General features: G+C 41.8%; 1 protein-coding gene across 2 annotated transcripts in view; it reads left to right on the top strand.

Moving 5' to 3' along the window:
- Positions 1 to 19,923, top strand: part of ATRN (attractin) — a 148,359-nt gene that overhangs the window by 51,000 nt on the left and 77,436 nt on the right. For both annotated transcript variants that reach the window (XM_066997066.1, XM_066997067.1), the window contains 10 exons: positions 1,237 to 1,480; positions 2,969 to 3,152; positions 5,131 to 5,285; positions 9,288 to 9,372; positions 11,067 to 11,287; positions 12,422 to 12,543; positions 13,066 to 13,204; positions 14,592 to 14,773; positions 17,003 to 17,219; positions 18,500 to 18,685. In XM_066997066.1, the coding sequence (XP_066853167.1) occupies positions 1,237 to 1,480; positions 2,969 to 3,152; positions 5,131 to 5,285; positions 9,288 to 9,372; positions 11,067 to 11,287; positions 12,422 to 12,543; positions 13,066 to 13,204; positions 14,592 to 14,773; positions 17,003 to 17,219; positions 18,500 to 18,685 (1,735 nt within the window). The remainder of the gene's footprint in view (positions 1 to 1,236; positions 1,481 to 2,968; positions 3,153 to 5,130; positions 5,286 to 9,287; positions 9,373 to 11,066; positions 11,288 to 12,421; positions 12,544 to 13,065; positions 13,205 to 14,591; positions 14,774 to 17,002; positions 17,220 to 18,499; positions 18,686 to 19,923) is intronic.

Here is a 19,923-nt window from a genome sequence, read left to right as displayed (position 1 = left end):
ATCTGAAACAAGAGGATTTGACTTTTCTTACATCATTTCTCACCTGCCTGCATTGCTGTGGGTGCAGGCCAGGTGAGAGCAGAATGGCAAAGCCTTTGGCTTCCTGGTCTGTTTGAGAAGGAAGCAAGCTAATTATTTACTGATCTTTGGTTTTGATCTGTTAATTAGCCCATCACAGTGGAAGCTTATATTAAGTATAACTAAAAACACTTGAAAAACTCCACACAGCACCATTCACAAACAGATCACTGGAAAAACCTAATGAAGATGGAAATTCCTAGCTTCAAGGGATTGATACACTTAGTACTATGGTAGGTTCATAGTCAGTGACAGGTGGGGGTTCTCAGCAATTTCCCAAGGAAAGCCAACTGTAACAGAGAATTTCCCTTTCCAAGGTTGTTACCATCTTGTCAGCAATAAAGCAGGGCTTCACTACACACTTTGGTGGATTTTTGAGTCATTCCAAGATGTCTGGAGAAACCCCCAAATAAAACTAGATGGATTTTTTAGCTCTTAATTAGACAGGATTTTATTAATCATCCTGTATCCTGTCACCCTTCTTTCCAAAGGGTCCTATATTTTTTCTCAATGTATTTAATTGAGAGACAAAGCTTTCAGTGTGCAGACACAACATTTTCCATCTTAACTGCCTTTCTTGCCAGCTATCTTCTGCATCTTGCATTTGCAAGCTATGGGACGGGTTCAGCTTGCATTATTAAAACACTCAACATCAGGTGCCTACCTTTGGCTGCCTTTGGGGAGCCTCTGAGCTCCACTTACAGTGAAAACAGATGCAGTCAGTACAGGCAGGGAAATCTGGAGAGCAAGTCAGCTCACCCAAAGGCAAGCCTTCCCTGCTTTTGAACAGTGGAATTATTCTCCAGGCTTCGCTGTTTTTACAGTGGATGCTTAGACACCGGTAACATACAGACACCTCAGTTTCAGTGTCTGTCATCTGAAGGTCAGTCCTGCCCCATGTACTCCTTCCCCTCCATTTTGTCATCTCGGGTGAGTTCTGTGTGCTGAAGGCATTCTGGTAGCATGGACTTGGGTACAAAGCCTGGCAGTCGTGGCTGCTTTCATATCAAATGTGACCGGTGAAGGAGATGGGAGCTGTCCTTCCTTGAGAAAGGAGAAATACCTAGGCTGGGGGAAGTTAAAATATGGTAACCTCATTATTTACGTATTACCTGTTTCCTAAATGCCATACCTCATTTTAGATCTAACTTCTTTTAGGATGATATATACATGTATGGTGGAAAAATAGATGCCACGGGGAACGTGACCAGCCAGCTGTGGGTGTTCAACATTCCCAGGCAGACGTGGACTCAGGCGACACCGAAAGCCAAGGAGCAGTATGCTGTTGTTGGCCACTCGGCTCACATCATCACCTTGAAAGATGACAGCGTGGTCATGCTCGTCATCTTTGGGCACTGCCCTCTTTATGGGTATATCAGCAACGTCCAAGAATACAACCTGGGTGAGTGGCGTCCTACCTGCCTTTTGTGTCCGTTTTAACATTTGAAAATTATTTCAGTGATCCATATTCAGACAGCAAACCTAAGGTGCCTGTGTTCTTCTACATTTATTTATTTTTATAAGATGTTCAGTCTAAATTCCAGCATTTGTGTAGGTCAAATAGTGAGCAACCAGCCACGTGCCTCCAGCTTTATCCAGCTTATTAGGTCCCAAAGGCAAAAAAAGCTGTAATTGAGAGACAAAGCAGGATAACTGTGGGACATTTGAATTTGTTTTCCTCTCTTTCTTGCAAAGCAAACATTTTCAAAATTATTTTTTGTATCCTATGACAAGAATGGTTGTAACAATTGAGAGCAAGTATCCACTTAAGCTGTTATACCTATCTCCCATAGCAGTCATTACTGAATGCGTAGGGGAACAGGGAATAACTTTCTGGACTCCCATTTACTCCATATCTCTGGGGATAGTCCAGACTCTGATTTTAGGATCTGGAGATTTCTAGTATTAGTGGTGGAGAAACGTAGGAAGCTCTCCAGATGAAATGAACTGTTCCCTAAAGCAGCTGCGCTGAAATGGCTCTCTGGAGGCATATCCCTTGCTCCGCTGGATACATAGAGATCACAGTTAAGCACAGGAAGTTTACAACGTGAATGTGTTCATTATTGTCAGAAGTAGTGGCTGTGTAAGCACTTTTGACCCGTTATCCTCGTCCCTCGGTCATCCTGATCCAGAGGATCTGCTGGAGTGTACTCTGGTTCGCTGGTGTCCACGTGAGCGAGCTTTCTTCTGGGTGAAAGCTGGAGAAAACCAGGATGTTTGGGGCAGTGATTTATTTTTCTGTTTGGTGCTCCTGTGTGTGAGCTTGCAGACTGTTAACTTCCTTTGCCTTTTTTGTGTTGGATCTGCCCTGGAGTTAGGAAGCCTGTGTAGGGTTTCACTCTGCACTAGCTACAGAGATTTGGTGCGAAATTTTGGTGGTTTTTGTTTCAGTTGCCATTATATTATGTCTGCAGTGCTTCAAATAAATATTATTTTTGAATGACAGAATAGGACCGTTAATCATATATTATTTTTTAACTGTAGTGTTCTTCACAGTCATACGTAACTTGGCTTCAGTGCTTAAATATGTAAAATAAAGGTGCTTTTGGGTACTATTCCAAATCAAGCCACAATGCTGTCATTTTCATTTTCATGTTGCTGAAATGCAGTATATTATTTCTGTCATTTTTATCTTTCGTTTACTTAGCTTGTCTGCAAAATTTAATAAACCACTGTAAAGAGATGTTTCTGGCCTAATTAAAAATACCTGACAATAATTCTTGACAACAAACTTGCTACCTGAAGGAGAATACTTCTGGATGTCAAGTGATAGACAGCATATAGAGCTGAGTCAAGGGAAACCCAATTTGTTTCACCATCAGATTTCTTGATAAGTTATTAATGGAGATAAATTAACCGTGTTTTGTCTCTCCCGTTTTTCATTTCTCAGCCACGAATACGTGGAGCATCTTACAGACAAGTGGAGCTTTGGTGCAAGGAGGGTATGGTCACAGCAGTGTTTACGATCCGAGTACAGAATCAATTTACATCCACGGAGGTTACAAGGCATTCAGTGCCAACAAGTACAGGCTAGCAGATGACTTGTACAAATACGAAGTTAATACCCGTATGTGGTAAGTACTTCTTGTTCCTGTGTACCATCCCCTTCCTTTTGTTACGTTGTGGGCAAGAGGATGGGTTACCTGATAAGGGTGCAGTAGTACAGAGTTACTTGCATTCAGGATAGACAGTGTGCTCCTTTATGTGTTATTTTTGTCTTTTATGACTCGAGAATCACATAATCACACATAATCAAGGCTGTAAACGAGCCAAGAAATCCGTTTTAATCTATTGTTGTATTAAAGCTGGAAAGAGAAATATTTGATGGGGCTTTCTTGCCAGCAGTACAGATTCTGCATAGGAGCACAGTTACTGCAGTCAAGTGAGTGGTAATTCATTCTGCAGTTAAGACCACAAAAGAATTTCAATTATAACCCCATTTTCTTCAAACAGTGTAACTGTTTGAAACATTTGTTTCTTAAGTTGGAATCTTCTGTGAGTGGTTTCTGCCCAGAGGTGAGTTTTATTAGAGAGCTATAGCAAAACGTCACAACTTTGAGCTATGGAGGTGAAATACATTTTCTTCAATTCTGTGTTTTTTCTCAAGTTTTTTTAAAGGCTCCGTTCAGATAGGAGGCTGGTCTTTTGAATGAACATGTGTAATTTTGAGTCACCATATTGTTTTTTTTTTTCTTAGAGTTTAAAATAGCTTGTGTGTCTGCAACAACAGTTGGTGAGTTTTTACTGATGAGTAAAGTGACTAGTGACAAATTTCTAAAAATCTTCCTTGCTGCTCAGTTGTACACATGGTAATAGCCTCACTTCCTTTCTTAGTTCATTTAATACTCTCGTTCAGCCTGGCAAACCTGGCTGAACAGGCAGCAAATGTCACAAGTGTGACAATATTCTCCCAAAGAGTTCCAGCACCAAATTTCTTTCATTGCATTCAGTTTGTCAGCCTCCAGAGGACTGGCAGAGCAGGCGAGCGGTCACCCTGCAGGAGGACACCTGCTGTCTGGTCATCTTTATCTGTAGGTTTTTTGGTGTTACTGACTTCTTCTTTTGTTCCGAGGATTTCGTGGTAAGGAAGGGCAAAAAAGCAGTCTCCTAATCCTTATTCTGGCAGGCTTGTTTCTCTCCGTTTCCCTCCAGTGCTTTGACTGCCGGTTTTGCAGTCTGACACTTGTGGTCCTGCTCAGAAAGCTCCGTGTGCTGCCATACTGCAGCTCATGCCCTAGGAATGGGTCCCCAGCCCCGTTTCCTGACTATTTTGCTGTGAAAGTCTCAGCTTTGGTACCTGCTGCCTTCGGGATGCTGCTGGTCTGCAGAAGTGTCACCGGCACAGCCCGCGAACCGTGACACCGCTGCCTGCAGCACAGACCTGGTCACATCAGGGTTTTCCTGCAGTCACATCCTCTCAGAATAGCAGGGAAACTCTACAAAGGGTGACCGCTTGTGGTCAGTGCTGTTAATCACGCTGATTAAAGGTGAGGTCACTGGCTAATAAGATTAATGCCAGCCGTGTTTTAATCACGGGTGAGGCATCGAGTTCTGCAGGTGTTAAGCTGCAGGGCTCCGCTGTTGGCAGCTGCATAGATTTCCTTGAAATAGTTTCGTTAGTTTTGAACAAGAGATGATACCCAATTTAAAAGAATGATTTAGGTTCCTATAAATTTAATACTGCCTGGGCTGGAGTCTCCCCAGACAGCGTCCATATCAGCAGGTTTAATTGACTGAGCCCTGTTAGTGTGAAAACTTGATAATCCCTAGGGAAAGAATTGATGATTAGGATCCAGAGCTTTGGAGAGATGCCTTCATAGATGTATTTCTCCTATAAATTAGAAAGCAGATTGGAATGTGAGAGCGAAATTACAGGAGGAATTGAACAGTCTGGTGAGAAAGTTAAGTATCTCATTAGGAAGACTAATTAAATAGGACCTCCACGTTACTTCACCACGTGCCCAAATCATTCCCCAGCTTGGATTTAGGGATTGATTTGTCTTTGCCAGGTCCTAATCGGTTTCCTTAATGCATATATTCTTATTTCTGAAGGACAATTCTTAAAGACAGCAGATTCTTTCGCTATTTGCACACTGCTGTGATAATGAGTGGAACCATGCTGGTGTTTGGAGGAAACACGCACAACGACACTTCCATGAGCCACGGCGCTAAGTGCTTTTCTTCAGATTTTATGGCATATGATATTGGTAAGTTCTTGCAAAAATAATAATAAAAAAAAATTCTTAGAGATTCACAAAGAGCTGTCTTCAGGAAGACTAATTTACATGCTGGGTATATCATACCAAATGCTACTAAGCGTACTGCAGAAGAATGTGTAATCAGGAGAAGCACATTTAGCTTAGTACATATTACCAAGCAAATGAGCTGCTGCAGTGATTTCTAGGCAAATAGAGCAGCAGTTTCGTGGTCAACAGTTTGTACACAACCTTGGGCGTTAAAAATGTTCTCGAATAGAATGCACGTTGTTCGAATGTCTCGGCTGAAAAGCTGTAGTGAGATTCTGAGCGGGTTTTAATCTGTGAGTTAGGAGAAATGCAGGCTGTTAGGATAATAACAAGCAGAGCTGAAGCTCAGCTTGTCCACTGCATGCTCTTGTTTTAACTGAAGGCTGGCTCACTTGCTTTGCTGTGCTGTTGGTAATGTCAGTTAGTTTGTGTATGCTTTATAAGCATAAATGTCCCCATAAGTACTATTTAATCATAAAGCTGAACAGGCGGGTTTTACTTTGAAGGATTAAGTTTAGATGAGGTTGAAGAGCCAGAAGAGGGCAGCATTTATTTGAGAGAGAGAGAGAGAGAACCATTAAGAAAAGAAATGAAATTATATGAAAGAAGGTGCATGCACATCCAGATAATTCACGCTGGAGAAAACCACTGTTCTGTGCTCCTATCACATTCTGCCTTCTGCTCTTATTCCTTGAAATGTGGGATCTCAGGATTGATTCCCTGAAATATTCACATAAACTGTCTGCTGGGGTGGCACTCCTGGTTTGTGAAAGGAATGTGCCAGGGAATGGATTACCTGGGTTAGCAGGGCTGGGCATCCTTGTGGCATTTTGCTGTCTGCTACAGGGGTTGTTCCCCTGCTTGCTTTGATTTCACACCACATCCCTGTAGAATCTACTGTGTGCTCCTGGATAGGTTTGTTTTGAATTTTTACTTGAAAAACATTTTAATTGGGGTATTTTGACAGGCACAAGAGAGAGTAATTTTTTTTAAGGTTGTATAGCAATAATAATGGATTTTTCTTAATACGTCTTGTTGTCTTCCCCGACTCATTGAACTGTTTATTAGATGTAAAACACAAATGACATTAATTTGGAAAAAATGCATCAGTTGTGGTGTTCGTTTTGATTCGGTGTAGTTAACAGGCAGTTTCTTTTACAGGAAATAGTCATTGTAGTCAGCTAGCATAGTTCTTACCAAAAAAAAAACAAGAATTGGAGCTTGCATTGATTGCACTCCGCATGGCAGGGGTGGGGGACCCTGTGGTGCTCCTGTGTCCTCTCATTCCTTAGGGAGAGTCTCAGGCTAGAAAGTGGAAAGAACAACTCTTCAGAAAAAAATAAATCACTTTTTAAATTCCCTTTATGGCAGGGCAGCTTTGCTTGCATGTTCTGCCTCATCTCAGTGAGTAACACAGTGGGAAATGGACCAGGAGCACAACCAGGAACACCTTAGGGTGCTGGTAGGGAGACTGGAGAAAATCAGAATAAATATTCAGCCTAAACTAAAGGCCTCAAAGGCAGGTCAGCTCTTTAACTGTCACCGTTAGAACTTGTTTCTGTAGTGACCTGTTTAATTTATCTCATCAAATTTTTCTTACTTGCTCTGCCCAAACTTCTGAGCAGTCAGCCCACGTGCACTGGGTGTCGTGAGGACGTAGAGTTGTTTTTGTGGGATGCAGACAGACGTTGCCGAGATGTGTGCTGAGATTCTCGGGGCTTTGCAGATCAGGTAGACCTGAAAATAACACACTAATGATTCTTATCCTTTTACCTACCACTTGACCAGGTTGGAGCTTATTCCATCCAAACTTTCCAGCTAATGCCTGGTCTGAGAGGTTTGGGGGTAACAGTCCAGCTGCCCCTACCCGTGAGCATTCCCACTGCTTCTCAGGACGAGCTTTTGGGTTGCCTTGACTCTCAGGTTGGGTGAGCACTTGGCTAGAGCAGGCTCACAGCCTTTTCCCCATGTTCTGGGCGCTGCAATGACCAGTTAGCACCTCGTGTTCCCCAAATGAGTCTCTCTGGCCTTTATAAAAGAGTTTCCTACCCTGGGGCAGTTTTGTCTCTAGGGAGACAAATCTCGCATATGGGATGTACCTAAAACAAGAATAGAAACTTCACTGGCAGCCTGTCTCAAAATCCACTTACTGTAGTTTAAGTAACCATTCTCTTGCATTTCTAAATAAGCTTTTAATTTTATTATTTTTTAATATAGTGGGAGATATTTGTATAGTCTATACTCATGTTATCATCTCTCTTCCCCACAGGAGAGAAATTATTTTTTTTCTATTTATCCCTTCAAAAATTCAGTTCTGTTGCCAAGCATAGAAAGAGGCTGGATGTTTTCAGATCCTTTCATATGTTTTCTGAGCATATGTGTTCCATTTGAGTAATATATTTAATAAAATCCTTTGCATTGTCAGTTTTAGGGTTGGCTTAACTCATAAGTCAGGAAGGAGAGAATTCTTTGTAGTTTCAGAATCAGTCATTTTTTCCAGTACTTGATCTTCTGGTAAAGATGGGAAAGAAGCTTAGAAAGCAAAACATTCCAGGCCTTCTATTAATCTAGAAAAATATGTTTCTTGGCGTCGCATAATTCACAACTTGCTGGATAAAAAATTGCAAATTGCTGTCCAATTTTGCTGAAGTCTCCTGTTAAAAATTGGAACCATGCGTGCTTGTCTCACAAGTGATGCTGGGCTAGGTTAAATTCTCAAAAATAGACCAAGTGACATTTAAAAATAAACTTCAAAATCATAATTTACCCAAGCATTAAACCCCCAAACTGGGCCCTATGTCATTTATTTGTCATCACTTGAATAAAAGTTTGTACAGGTGCATAGTTTAGGGTCAGCTTTCTTACCGAACAATTCTCCAAATTAAATTTCATAAAGAAAAAATGAAGTTGTTTTTCCCTGCTCTCTTGGTTTGTTTAGGTACTAGTTTGGGTCTGTGGACTTTGTTTTTTCAGAGGCACAGTCCATGTAACAACAGTATTATCTTGTATTAAAAATCTGCAAGTATTTCGGGGCTTTGTAGATCTTCACAGCAGATTGACTTTTCTGCCTTAATTGCATAAATTACACACAACTGCCTCTGGGATGTTAGCCCCCAAGGTGATCCCATTCACCTTGCAAAGCTGAAGTGGTAGGAATTGGACTGACTTTTCCTGCTTTTGTTCCTTTGATTGCTCAGTGGGTTATATGTTTCTTAGGTTGTTTTCTTTTTTCATGCTGCCTAAAGGAAGAAATTACCTGAGAAACCAAGTAAAAAATGAAGCAGAACTTATAAATGTTATGCTAATAGAAAAAGATGGAATAATCTCACATTATATTAAAAGAGAAAAACAACCAAAAATCCTTAAGCTATGATGACTGAAAAATATTTTTAAAAACATGGATATCTACCCTCTAGGAGTATAAATGCAATGAAAAAAAAAAAAGATAAGTCTCTGTTCTCAGTGATACTGGTTTGGGGCAAAATTGCAAATAATTCACATATAAACAGATAAAAACTGAACTTGTTATGCAGTGAAAAATTCCAGTAGTAAATGAAAAAAAAAAAAAAACAACTCAGGTCACCGCCATTTAATTACACGTGATTGACAAAGAGCTAATAATCTCTTCTACATGAGGCCATGAAGCTTTCCTTGTTCAAGAACTTTTCTTTTTTATGATCAGTCTAGATGATGGCACAGAGCCACTGCATCCTTCCTTTCCCCTTTTGTCATACCGTGGCAGCTGGGGTGAAGGCAAAGTCGTCAGTCTTGCAAAAGAAGATAACACAGAGCAGTTTATGAAAGCACTGTTTCACTCCAGAGATTTATGTTTTGCTGATGGGTAGAATCGTCTCGCTGTAGATTAAAGCACTTTGGGATCTTTCAGGAAGAAAAGTGCTACCTAAGTTGAGTCATTAATGATGCCAAGGGTGCTTTTCTGAAATAATCTTTCCTTAATCCTAGCTTGCAATAAGTGGTCTGTTCTTCCTCGCCCGGGTCTCCATCACGATGTGAACAGGTTCGGCCATTCTGCTCTGCTGTACAACAGGTAAGGACGCAAACAAGCTGCAGTGCATTGGCATTTCTCATACCTCACTACACTTACACACCTGTGTACATTGCTGCCACCTATATGGGTGCGTGTTGAGATACATATATTCACACTATATACAGAGTTTATCTGCGTGTGGATGTGTAGGGATGCCGAGACCAGAGGGTTGAGTTTCCATTGCAAATCTGAATTTTTCAGATCTTCACTCGTCATGTCTTCAGCACATGCCTGTCCCTATCAGCCCTTCTTCTGCACTTTGAACTCTCTCAATTCAATTAGCTCTTGAAAAAATCTGTTGAAAAAAATCTCAGTTTTTCATATTTCTGTTTCCTTCTGCTTGTATTTAGCCTCACTGGCAAGTTTTGTCTCTGAAATCCTACTTTTCCTTGTGGTGTCTAAACTTGGCTGCATTTTAGTTACAGAGCATATCGTGTGGGGACCCAGGGGTTGGACTCGATGATCCTAGTAGGTCACTTCCAGCTCGGATATTTTGTAATTCTGTGTGGCTCTTACCTGCCAGTCACATGATATATAGAAATTAGGTGAAATCACAGGTGAGATTTTTAGTGTTAAGCATTATATCACTGTAACAATGTCTGTGCCCTCTGGTGAGTGGCTGCTGCTGTATTTGAGTCTGTCGAACTGAGTTTGAGGGGGTCTTTAGGGACAGGGTATTTCTTAGCAGTGTTTCATTCTAGTTCCTTCACCCTTTGAGGATGTTTCTTGTAAATCAGGAATATTATGTAAAGCACAGTGTAAGTTAGGTAGAAAACTTCTGTCAACTTTAAAAGGAATACATGCTTCTAGATACTCTTGTCTCTGAAAATCGTAGTATCTGTTTCAGTGTACACTGAATACCAGTTGTCCATTTGCTCCCATGAAGAACAGTTAAACCTCTGCACCCTTTTCTGAAATAGGATGAAAGTACTGTTTAAAAATACTCATTATTCATCCCAAACTTCCGTTCAGTTACATCAACTCTTCTACATCAACTCTTCTGCACTGTCTTCTTAAATATACATTTGCAAACATTGATGCCCAGTTTTTTTGAGGTGGTGTATTTTTGTGTAACTAATGAAATCTGATGTTATGCCTAAAGCAGTTGTGATGCTAGAGAAGGTTTAAAAACAAAAACAACAACAAAAAACACCTTTTTTCTAGCCTCAAAACATTATTTTGTTTTTTTCTTTAGTTGACACAATGGCTCTTTGCTCGGTTGCTAACAGCCAGGAGAATAACTGTGGTTTTGTCGCAGCAGCGTAGCAAGACGTGACAACATTGAATTGTTTTGTCACAGTTCCCGAATGCTGGTTTAATGGTGTGATACTGTCTCCCCCATGTTGGCCTCCTTTCCTTTCTTGCCACTGTTCTCTACAGCAGAATCCTGCCCTTCTGCAGCATTTTATGTATTGTGTTAATCAGGTGTCACCCAGATTTTTGCCCTAATCTTGGATAGGTTTGACTCTGTCTCAAAAGCCACGTACTGAAATTCTCTGGCTTCTCTGTAATAGTGCAACTTGACTGACCTTTTCTTTAGTGCCTTCCTTAAGCAAGATCTATTTATTTGGATTTATGCACGCTGGAAAATAATAAAGCACCTTGCCCACACCCTGAATAAAACTGAGCCGCAGCAGTGCACGGCCTATAAAAACAGGCACAGATTTTTAGTTCTTTCCTTGCATTTTGTCTAGCACCATGTATATATTTGGAGGCTTCAATAGCCTCCTCCTGAGCGACATCCTGAAATACACCCCGGAGAGATGCGAAGCCTTCGACAACGAAACAGCCTGCTTGCGAGCGGGCCCTGGCATCCGCTGCGTGTGGGCTGCCACCTCTCTGGGCTGCGTCCCCTGGGAAATGGCGACGGTAAAGCAGAAGCAAAAGGTCTTTGAGGACTGTCCTTCCCGGCCAGGTATGTGTCGCCCTTTTCCCGTTTCCCTTTCCAAAGGCACGTAGGGATATTTCCCTTTCCAAATTCTGTCTTGAGGCAGTTTTATGCTGTTATGGGAATAAGCTCAAGGTGGGGGGCTATGGTTTTGTTTCTGCACGTGCCCCTGAGAGACCTACCTCTGCCATGGGCATGTTGGCATCTCTCACTCCATATCTTTTCCTACCGTACTGTACCGCCTGTGCTTACTTTCGCATTGCAAACAGACATTATCAGCCAGGAATCGGGCCCGGACCTTTGCTCTGTAGATGGTTGCTTTACGAACTGACCTTGTGAGAGCCAGCAATTCGCTGACGAGCACCGTGGGGCAAGGGAGGGAGGGGGTCTGGGTCCTGTGGTGTTGTCCTGGGCTCTTCAAGGGAGACAGCACGAGGAGAGTTTAAGGAAAGTTGCTTTATTTTGCCTTCTACAGTCTTGTCTGGGTGAGGGCATACAGAAAGAACATTTGTTTTAAGGTCTGATTCCTGTGTTCTCCCGTATGATAACTTTTTAACAACTTTTCAACAATTTATCCCAATGCATTCATTGCTCTGAATTGAATTATATGAACCTTGATTCCGTAATAGATTGTAGCCTTTAATTATTTAAAAGAAATTGATGTAAAGGGACATTGCTTTGATGGGCTCTCAATGTACAATAAATTTTCACAAAACACAGGCGATAAGCAATTGGAAAGATGAAGTGGAAAGTTCAAGCTTTGCATGAAAATGCTCCACGTAATTGAAGGCCAGGCTTTCAGCAAAATGGGCCTGCGGTGGGAGATATTCGCTGTCCTTGTGAAATGTCCTCTGGCATCATTTGCATGTGCATGGACTGAACTCGCGTGCCCCGTCTTAGTTCACGCGCTTCAATGTCTTGGTGCATTTTCTTGCTGTTGTCTTTTAATGATCCTCGGGCACTAAAAATGATTGATGGCGCAAATGAATGCGGTTTTCTGTCCGTTGAGTCAAATGAAAGTATCCGATTTGCTAATAAGCTGATAACGGAAAATCTCCCGGCGCTACTGTTTGGTTGTATCTTTTGCTGTATGTAATCAAGTTCTTAGAGCTCTGTCAGGAAATGCCTGTTTTTGGTCATGCAGGTTTTTTTCTTTAATAGTTGTAGACAATGAAAAATGTGATCAGATTACAGACTGCTATAGCTGTACAGCAAATACAAACAACTGTCAATGGTGCACTGACCAGTGTATCTCAATGCATAACAACTGCACAGAGGAGCAGGTAAACTCTCTCTATTACTTTTGTAGTTTACGTGTAGCCTTTGAAATAGCAAATATCCAGGTGTTTTCACCCGTCAGTATTATGAATCCTGATGTTTCGTTATTTCCAGTGCATGTGTAGCTCTGAACAGCTTACAGAGCTGTATTTTCAAATTGGTCCGAGGGCTTTTCGTGGGACTCTCTGCTCGTTCAGTGAGGAGTATGGCTAAGGGCAGGGGAAGAGATGGGTTTCATCATCACTGTGATGGAAGGTTCACCAAGGCACATAGCCACTTGGGTTTGCTCTTAGAGCCCTCCCTAGAAAAAACCTAACCCTTTAATAAAAGCTCTAGTGAGGAAGATGTCCCATGCCAGCCTGGGGGAATATCCTGAATGCATGCTACGGGCTGTCTAGTGTCACAGCCATTGAACATACAGCTTGTCCTTTGGGTTTGAAATGTCAGCTGTAGTGTGCCAGTCTTAGAGAGTTACAGACCGACACCGCGTGGATGGGAAAAATCTTCACCTGTGCTGTTTATTTTAGGTTCCTATTACTGCTTATGAGAATTGTCCTAAGGATAACCCTGCCTATTACTGCAGTAAAAGGACAAGTTGTAAAAGCTGTGCCATGGATCAGAACTGCCAGTGGGAACCTAGGAATCAGGAGTGCATCGCTTTACCAGGTAGGTGTTGCTTGGGTTTGTGTAAGAAACTCCAAATTCACCCAGTTGTGTTTTTTTTTTTTTAAACAAATCCGTGATCTTTTACGGCTAAACTGGAATAAAGAATGTTGTTTAATCATACCAATTTTGGTATGAAACTCTATTTCAAGTAAATTTAGAAAGTGTGATGGAATATTTTTCAGCCCCAATTGTCTGAAGAGAAATGTGATCATTTGTATAATTATTAGCCTGTATTTCATCTCTCTCTTTTCATTTGATGAAAGCAGTACTGTTGATATAATAGGCTTCTGTAAGGTATTGGGTTTAATAATGCATGCCATTTAATTTTAGAAACTAGAATTGTGCAAAACCAGAATGGCACATACTGGACGCATTAGGCAAATAACACTTAAGTGCACAAGGAAAATTCTCTTATTAGCGAGTTTCCAGTGGGAGCTCATAGGAGTTGATTATTAGTCCCCTCCACAGTAACTTCTTTTTTCATGGTGACTGGGAAAGAAATGCAGCATCTTCAGTGATTGACATTGGCAGTTAATAAAATGTGGAGAAGGGAGAAAAGCAACACGGACAGGACATATAAATGGGTATGGAGAAACTTTGCCTCCTAAATCTGTTGGGTCTGGACATGTCCAGGTCTGGTTTCTGCTAGTCTGGGAGAGTGACTAAATGAAGAGGCTTCAGAGAAGAGCCATGAGAGCGAGAAAAACATCTCTTAATGAGACAGGTGAAGAGCCTGGGGTGTTTAATTTCTCGTAGAAAAGAAGAAGGGGTAAAAAGCCCATCTGAAAAAAAACACACTTGAGAGCTTTTCAATCTGTTAGATAAATCTAAAGCAAGACTTTGGAGGTAGACATCAGCACTACAGAAATTCACATGGAAAATGTCTGTTGTGCTTCTCATAAGTGTAGGTATGAGTGGGGGGGAAGAAGTACCACAGAGCTTAAGGATTTCTTCTGTAGTGGGCATGGCTGCTGTTAAGATGAAATGGGGTTTAATGTTGGAAGTTTGGTGCTGAGGATAGAATTAGCACAACCACCCTCTTCTGTTGAAAGGTATCCTTACAGCTGTGGGTGAACAAATGGCTTTAACCAACAGCAAGATTTGCTTTTCTTCACTGTTTTTTTCTGAAATGATTTTACTGTTTGATGTTCGAGTGCTTTGACTAACCTGCTGCAGATAACCAAGTGCTAATGTCACACTTCAGCTCCCCTAAGCAGATTTCTTCTCTGTAGGATTTGTGCCTAGGTGGCTCTAAGCATGCCAATGAGTCGCGCTGGTTTTGGATGGGGCTGTAGGCTTTGTTTTAGGTGGAAGAGCTCTGTCACCACTTTGAATGTTGTGAAGGCCACTTGCACCTTGGTTTTACTTCCTTTTTTTTTCCCCCCAGAGAATATCTGTGGAACAAACTGGCATTTGGTTAGCAATTCCTGCTTGAAAATTACGAACGCAAAGGAGAACTACGATCACGCCAAGCTGTCCTGCAGGTCCAATGGTGCTTCGCTGGCTTCTCTCACGACCCAGAAGAAGGTAGAATTTGTTCTAAAGGAGCTGCAGAAGATGCAGTCTTCGGTGAGTGCTTCTCTTTTATGTCCTCTGAGTAATTAAGCTCTGACTGTGGAAGAGACCTTGCTGTGGTATTGTATGCTCTGCGCAGAGCAGACATGCCTCTTAACTGAAAAGGACTGATTTTTCTTTTGAAATTCAACATACCCCATGGGTGTTTCTGAAGAGAAATTGTAGAGAATGTAAATGGGAAAGATAAATACAAACATACACGCTGCCTCAGAGGTATCGCTTTCTGTAATGAAATCACGTGCGCATTTCTCTTGTGGGATACACGACCGCAACAGGAGTGTGAGCGGTTCTCCTGTGACATGTACACAACGTTTTATAAATAAAGGTCCCTTTGGGGACACCAGAGGTGTTTAAAGTAAAGCATTTAAAGTTATTTATTCCGTTCAGGAAAGCACTGTTTAAAATGTCAGCTTCTTACTCTGCAGACCTGCTTGGCTCATTCGGAGTTATTTATGTTTGATTTAGTGGCAGGTGCTTTCCTGTCTGAGCGAGAAGTGAATTGGAATCTGTCCCTCCTCATGCAGCAGTAAAATAAATATTTTTTTTTCCAGTCACTTGCGGAAGAGCAGAGGCATTCAGGGCAGGTTGTGTAGGTGGTGCTAAAGCCCTAGCAAAGAAGGATGCTGCGCAGCTTCGCTGAAAGCCTGCTTTGAGCTGCAAAGCTGCTATGGCTTGACAGCGTGTCAGAGTGCCTCCTCTTGGGTCTCAGGGCTGGCAGTCAGGAAAAGTTTTATTTGGGGAAAAATGAGACTGGAGGCAGGTAGGATTGGTACTTTTCAGAGAAGAGCATAGTTAAGTACTGAAGAGAAATGTTGCCCTTTCAAAACAAGAGCGTTTTCTGCTTTGATCCCCTTTGTGATTTTAAAGTGGCGCTCCAACAGTTACAGGGTTTTGGAGGGGATTCATTTTAGCCAATGAAAGGTAAGGGACAATTCACTCTGGGTGGTTTGTTAAACCTTTTGTTAAGACAGAAAGCCAAGCCTGGGATATTGTAAAAGTATGTGGTTCTTAACAGCTCCAGGAACAGTTAAGTGTAGTGTAAATTCCTAAAGACACATGTCAACCTTTCCATAACGGTGCTTGAACCTTTATGCTAGAGGAAACAAAAAAAATTCACGTCCATTTTTTTTTCTTCTACAGTATCCTTTAAATGTGAGCCCTAGAAATCGAAGTAGACTATTAGCCCTTCTAAGCTGATAGTAGTATTAAGTGCTTGTAAGGGGGGGAAATGCCTTTGCTAAAAGGCCAGCCGACGTCTGGTATTTGAACTTGTGCCACTCAGTGGCACACGGTGCCGTGCTGGGGGAGGCTGCGCCTCGCAGTTCCTCCTTTTTGAAATAAGCTCTGGAGAGATGTTTTGTAAAAAGAGGAAAACGTGTCGGTGTTGGCACGTAGTGCTGTGTAATGTTGCTGTTAGGAGCTGCGGCTCTAAGGCTTAAGAGTGCATAAAATCCATTTGAAGTAGGCGGCTGTTAGGCAGCGAGGGAAGATGTAGGGTCTGAAGCCTTCCTGGGACAGCTGTGCCACCGAAGCACTTTGCTGGAGAAAAGATTGGAGCAGGAGAATAACATACTGTACCAATGCAGTTAAAATGCCTCTCCCCAAAATAAACCTGTGCCAAAAAATAAATTGCCAGTGGAAAGAGTTGTGTTAGGGTTTTTTCATACCAAGGTGGTTTTTTGTTTCTGTTTTTTTTTTGCCAGTGGAGCAATACTCATTTAGATTTGACCTGCTCTCTCTCTCCTTTCCTCTTCCACCCCCACATATACACACAAACAAATAGCAGAGCTCTCCTAGCAAGCTGTAGAATAGGTAGATGGTATTATTTAAATTATGTAGGCAACTGTTAGTTTTCTTCCTCTTCTCAAAGTAGCTCCAGATTTTTTTTAAAGTATCTAGCCATTTATAGGAGTCACAAACATATAAAGAGCGACTTGCAGTTAATTTCATAGTTAGCTGGTGTGAATGTTTGACCTGTGCCCCTCCTGGTAGAGATAAGTAGAAATGTAGTTTAAAAAATAAAAAATGGTGTTTCCAGAAGAATTTTTCTATCTCAGTGCCATCTGAATTAAATGCTACAGGGAAACATATTGCTGTAATACGTTTTTGCAACACCAAACCTGTCAAAGTTACTTAAGAGCATTATATGGTGATGCTTATTTTCTTTTAATACCAAAGGTAATAAAGCTGCGTATTAAATCTACCATTCTACTTTATTTCTAGTCCAAAATGTTGACTCCATGGGTTGGACTGAGGAAAATCAACGTGTCGTATTGGTGCTGGGAGGACATGTCTCCCTTCACAAACACCCTGCTCCAGTGGCTCCCTGATGAACCAAGCGACGCTGGATTTTGTGGTTATTTAGCTGAGCCTTTCCAGCAGGGACTGAAGGCAGCAACGTGTATCAACGAAGTCAACGGCAGCGTCTGCGAAAGGGCAGGTAACAATAGCTCCAGCTAGTCTTGTCTCGTGGTGGGCAGGTTGACTGATAGGTATTTGTATTTCCTAAAGAGTAAACAGGATCCCATTCATTATATTTACAGCTGGCTGCTTCGTGACTTTGCCAAAGAAAAGTGGTTCTGAGAAAATGTCTCGTGTAGGTATTTCAAACAAAATTGGACGTTTTATAAATAGCTCTACACTTAGAGTGTTAACTCGAAAATGCTTAAAGTACATTAGAGTTTAATTACTTTTCTCTACATTGCATACCTGAATGTGACATTTAGGTTAATTATGGTATGGAGCAATCTACTGTTTAAAAATAAATAAATAAAAGCTACTTTCCAATTGAATTCCCCTTCCTCCCCTGCCATGCTCCATAGCCAGAGGAGGATTTTATCAAAGTTTGAAATTAATTGGGCAAGACACTTTGGAGATACGAGAACTTTGAAAAAGAAGCTATTTGCTTTTGGGAAATGTCTTCTAGCTTTGTTGGAACCACATATCTTTTTAAAAATGGCTTGGTCTGTTAACTCTACGTTATAGTTGATTATTTCTGAATACCAATTAGTGCCTTTTTAAATTTTAAGAAAGTTGGCGGATTACGTAACATTTGTAAGTGAGCTGCACCACTTTAAATTGTTCTTTGTGGAAGTGCAGGGTGCAGATCATGAATGTGGAATCCTAACTCAACATTTTGTCTTTATCGTATTTTGTTCTGTTTGAAGCTTTGACTTGTTTTTATGGTCTGAAAACAGTCACTTAAAACTGATGATGAAGCATTGGCTCACACCATAAATTCCTGACTTGGTTTTGCTTTCGGTACTCATTTTATGTGTGTAACCGATCAAATAACTTAAAACACATCCCAGTGTGTTAATTTAAAAAGTGGAGCTTCTCCCGTCAAACGCTGGAATGGGCTGTCCAGGGAGGTGGTGGAGTCCCCATGCCTGGAAGTCTTTTCCAAGTTTCCTAATTCTGTGATTCCCAGCACTTTGGTTGGGAAAATGGTGAAGGACCACATCAACAAACCTATAGAAATATAAAGATCACAGTTATAATACCATTTAACTTGTTTTCTGTCCACCTTAAAAAGCGTTAGCACTCATGGAGGATGCATAAGAGAAATGATGTTACAGTGCTTAGTGCATTTCCCATATTTACAAACAAAATGTTTCAAGCCCATGATACTGAACTATATTTCAGTCTGAATAACCTACCTAGGGACTCATTACTTGTTTCTTTCTGGGAAAAAGCTGACTCTCGCCCTCCTGCCCTCAGCTAACCACAGCGCCAAGCAGTGCCGCACGCCCTGTGCCCTGCGCACCATGTGCGGGGAGTGCACGAGCGGCAGCTCCGAGTGCATGTGGTGCAGCAACATGAAGCAGTGCGTGGACTCCAACGCCTACGTGGCCTCCTTCCCCTATGGGCAGTGCATGGAGTGGTACACCATGAGCAGCTGTCCGCGTGAGTAATTGCTTCTGCATCTTCTTTCCCGGTACAAAAAAGACAGGGATCTCCTGGAAGGAGTCCAGCGGAGGGCCAAAAAGATGATACGGGGCCTGGAGCATCTTACCTGTGAGGAAAGGGTGAGAGGCGTGGGTCTGTTCAGCCTGGAGAAGAGAAGACTGAGAGGGGATCTTATCAATGTGTATAAATACCTTAAGTGTGGGAGACAGAGGGATTTGGCCAACCTCTTCTCAGTGGTTTATAGGGACAGGACAAGGGGCAATGGCCACAAAATGGAGCCCAGGAAGTTCCAGCTGGGAAAGAACTTCTTCCCGGTGAGGGTGACGGAGCACTGGAACAGGCTGCCCAGGGAGGCTGTGGGGTCTCCTTCTCTGGAGATATTCAAGGCCCGTCTGGACGCCTACCTGGGCAGCCTGCTGTAGGGAACCTGCTTTGGCAGGGGGATTGGACCCGGTGATCTCTCGAGGTCCCTTCCAACCCCTACAATTCTGTGATTCTGTGATCTTAGCAGGTGCACTGAAGTCTTGCGTTTGTAGATGTTCGCTGGCAGAGTTACGCAGATCCATTATCCTGCACGGTTGTATTCAGAGGGTTCTTCAAAAATAACAACTCATGACCCCAAGAGCTTGCAGTGTGCAGCTCGGTCTTGCGGCGTCCTCTGTGTCATGTGAAGAGTTAAAGAGAATTGGGTCCTGATTACAGGGACTATCAGTTCAACTAAATGGCAGATAGTCTAGACTTTCAGCTGAGAAGATGAAATCTCAACTTTTTCTTTTCAGAGGGAGATGTACTTGCTTCATTATTTGAATCCCTAGCCTTCAAATTAAAGCTGCTACATAATTGCATGTGATTAACTTATTCTTGCATATCTTCTGTATCTCTTTTATTCGTATGTTGAGCCATGTTAATTTAATATCAGCTCATCAAATCCAAATTATGGTTTACACGAGTGTTTTACTCTGAAGTTTTGTCAGTGAATATGCCACAGTAGGGATTTCTTATTTTAAATAAATGATTTTTTTTTTCTCTTTTTAGATAGAGGTGAGGAAATTGTAAAAGATTTATGGCACTTTGAATTATTGCTTTCTGTTTTCACACCGGGAGGAAAACAGCCTAGAAATTTAAAACGTGGCTGGGTATTTTTGTTTTATTAATTTATGTTGAATTCTTTAGGAGCCATGTGTGGGCAGAGGAGGCAGGACAGCCGGGGTTCTCGGGGCAGCAGAGTGTGTGTG

The sequence above is a fragment of the Anser cygnoides genome, chromosome 4 (assembly GCF_040182565.1).
Source record: "Anser cygnoides isolate HZ-2024a breed goose chromosome 4, Taihu_goose_T2T_genome, whole genome shotgun sequence".
NCBI classification, from domain to species: Eukaryota; Metazoa; Chordata; class Aves; order Anseriformes; family Anatidae; genus Anser; species Anser cygnoides.
Note: the sequence above shows the minus strand (reverse complement) of the source record. Positions and strands in the feature narration are given on the sequence as shown.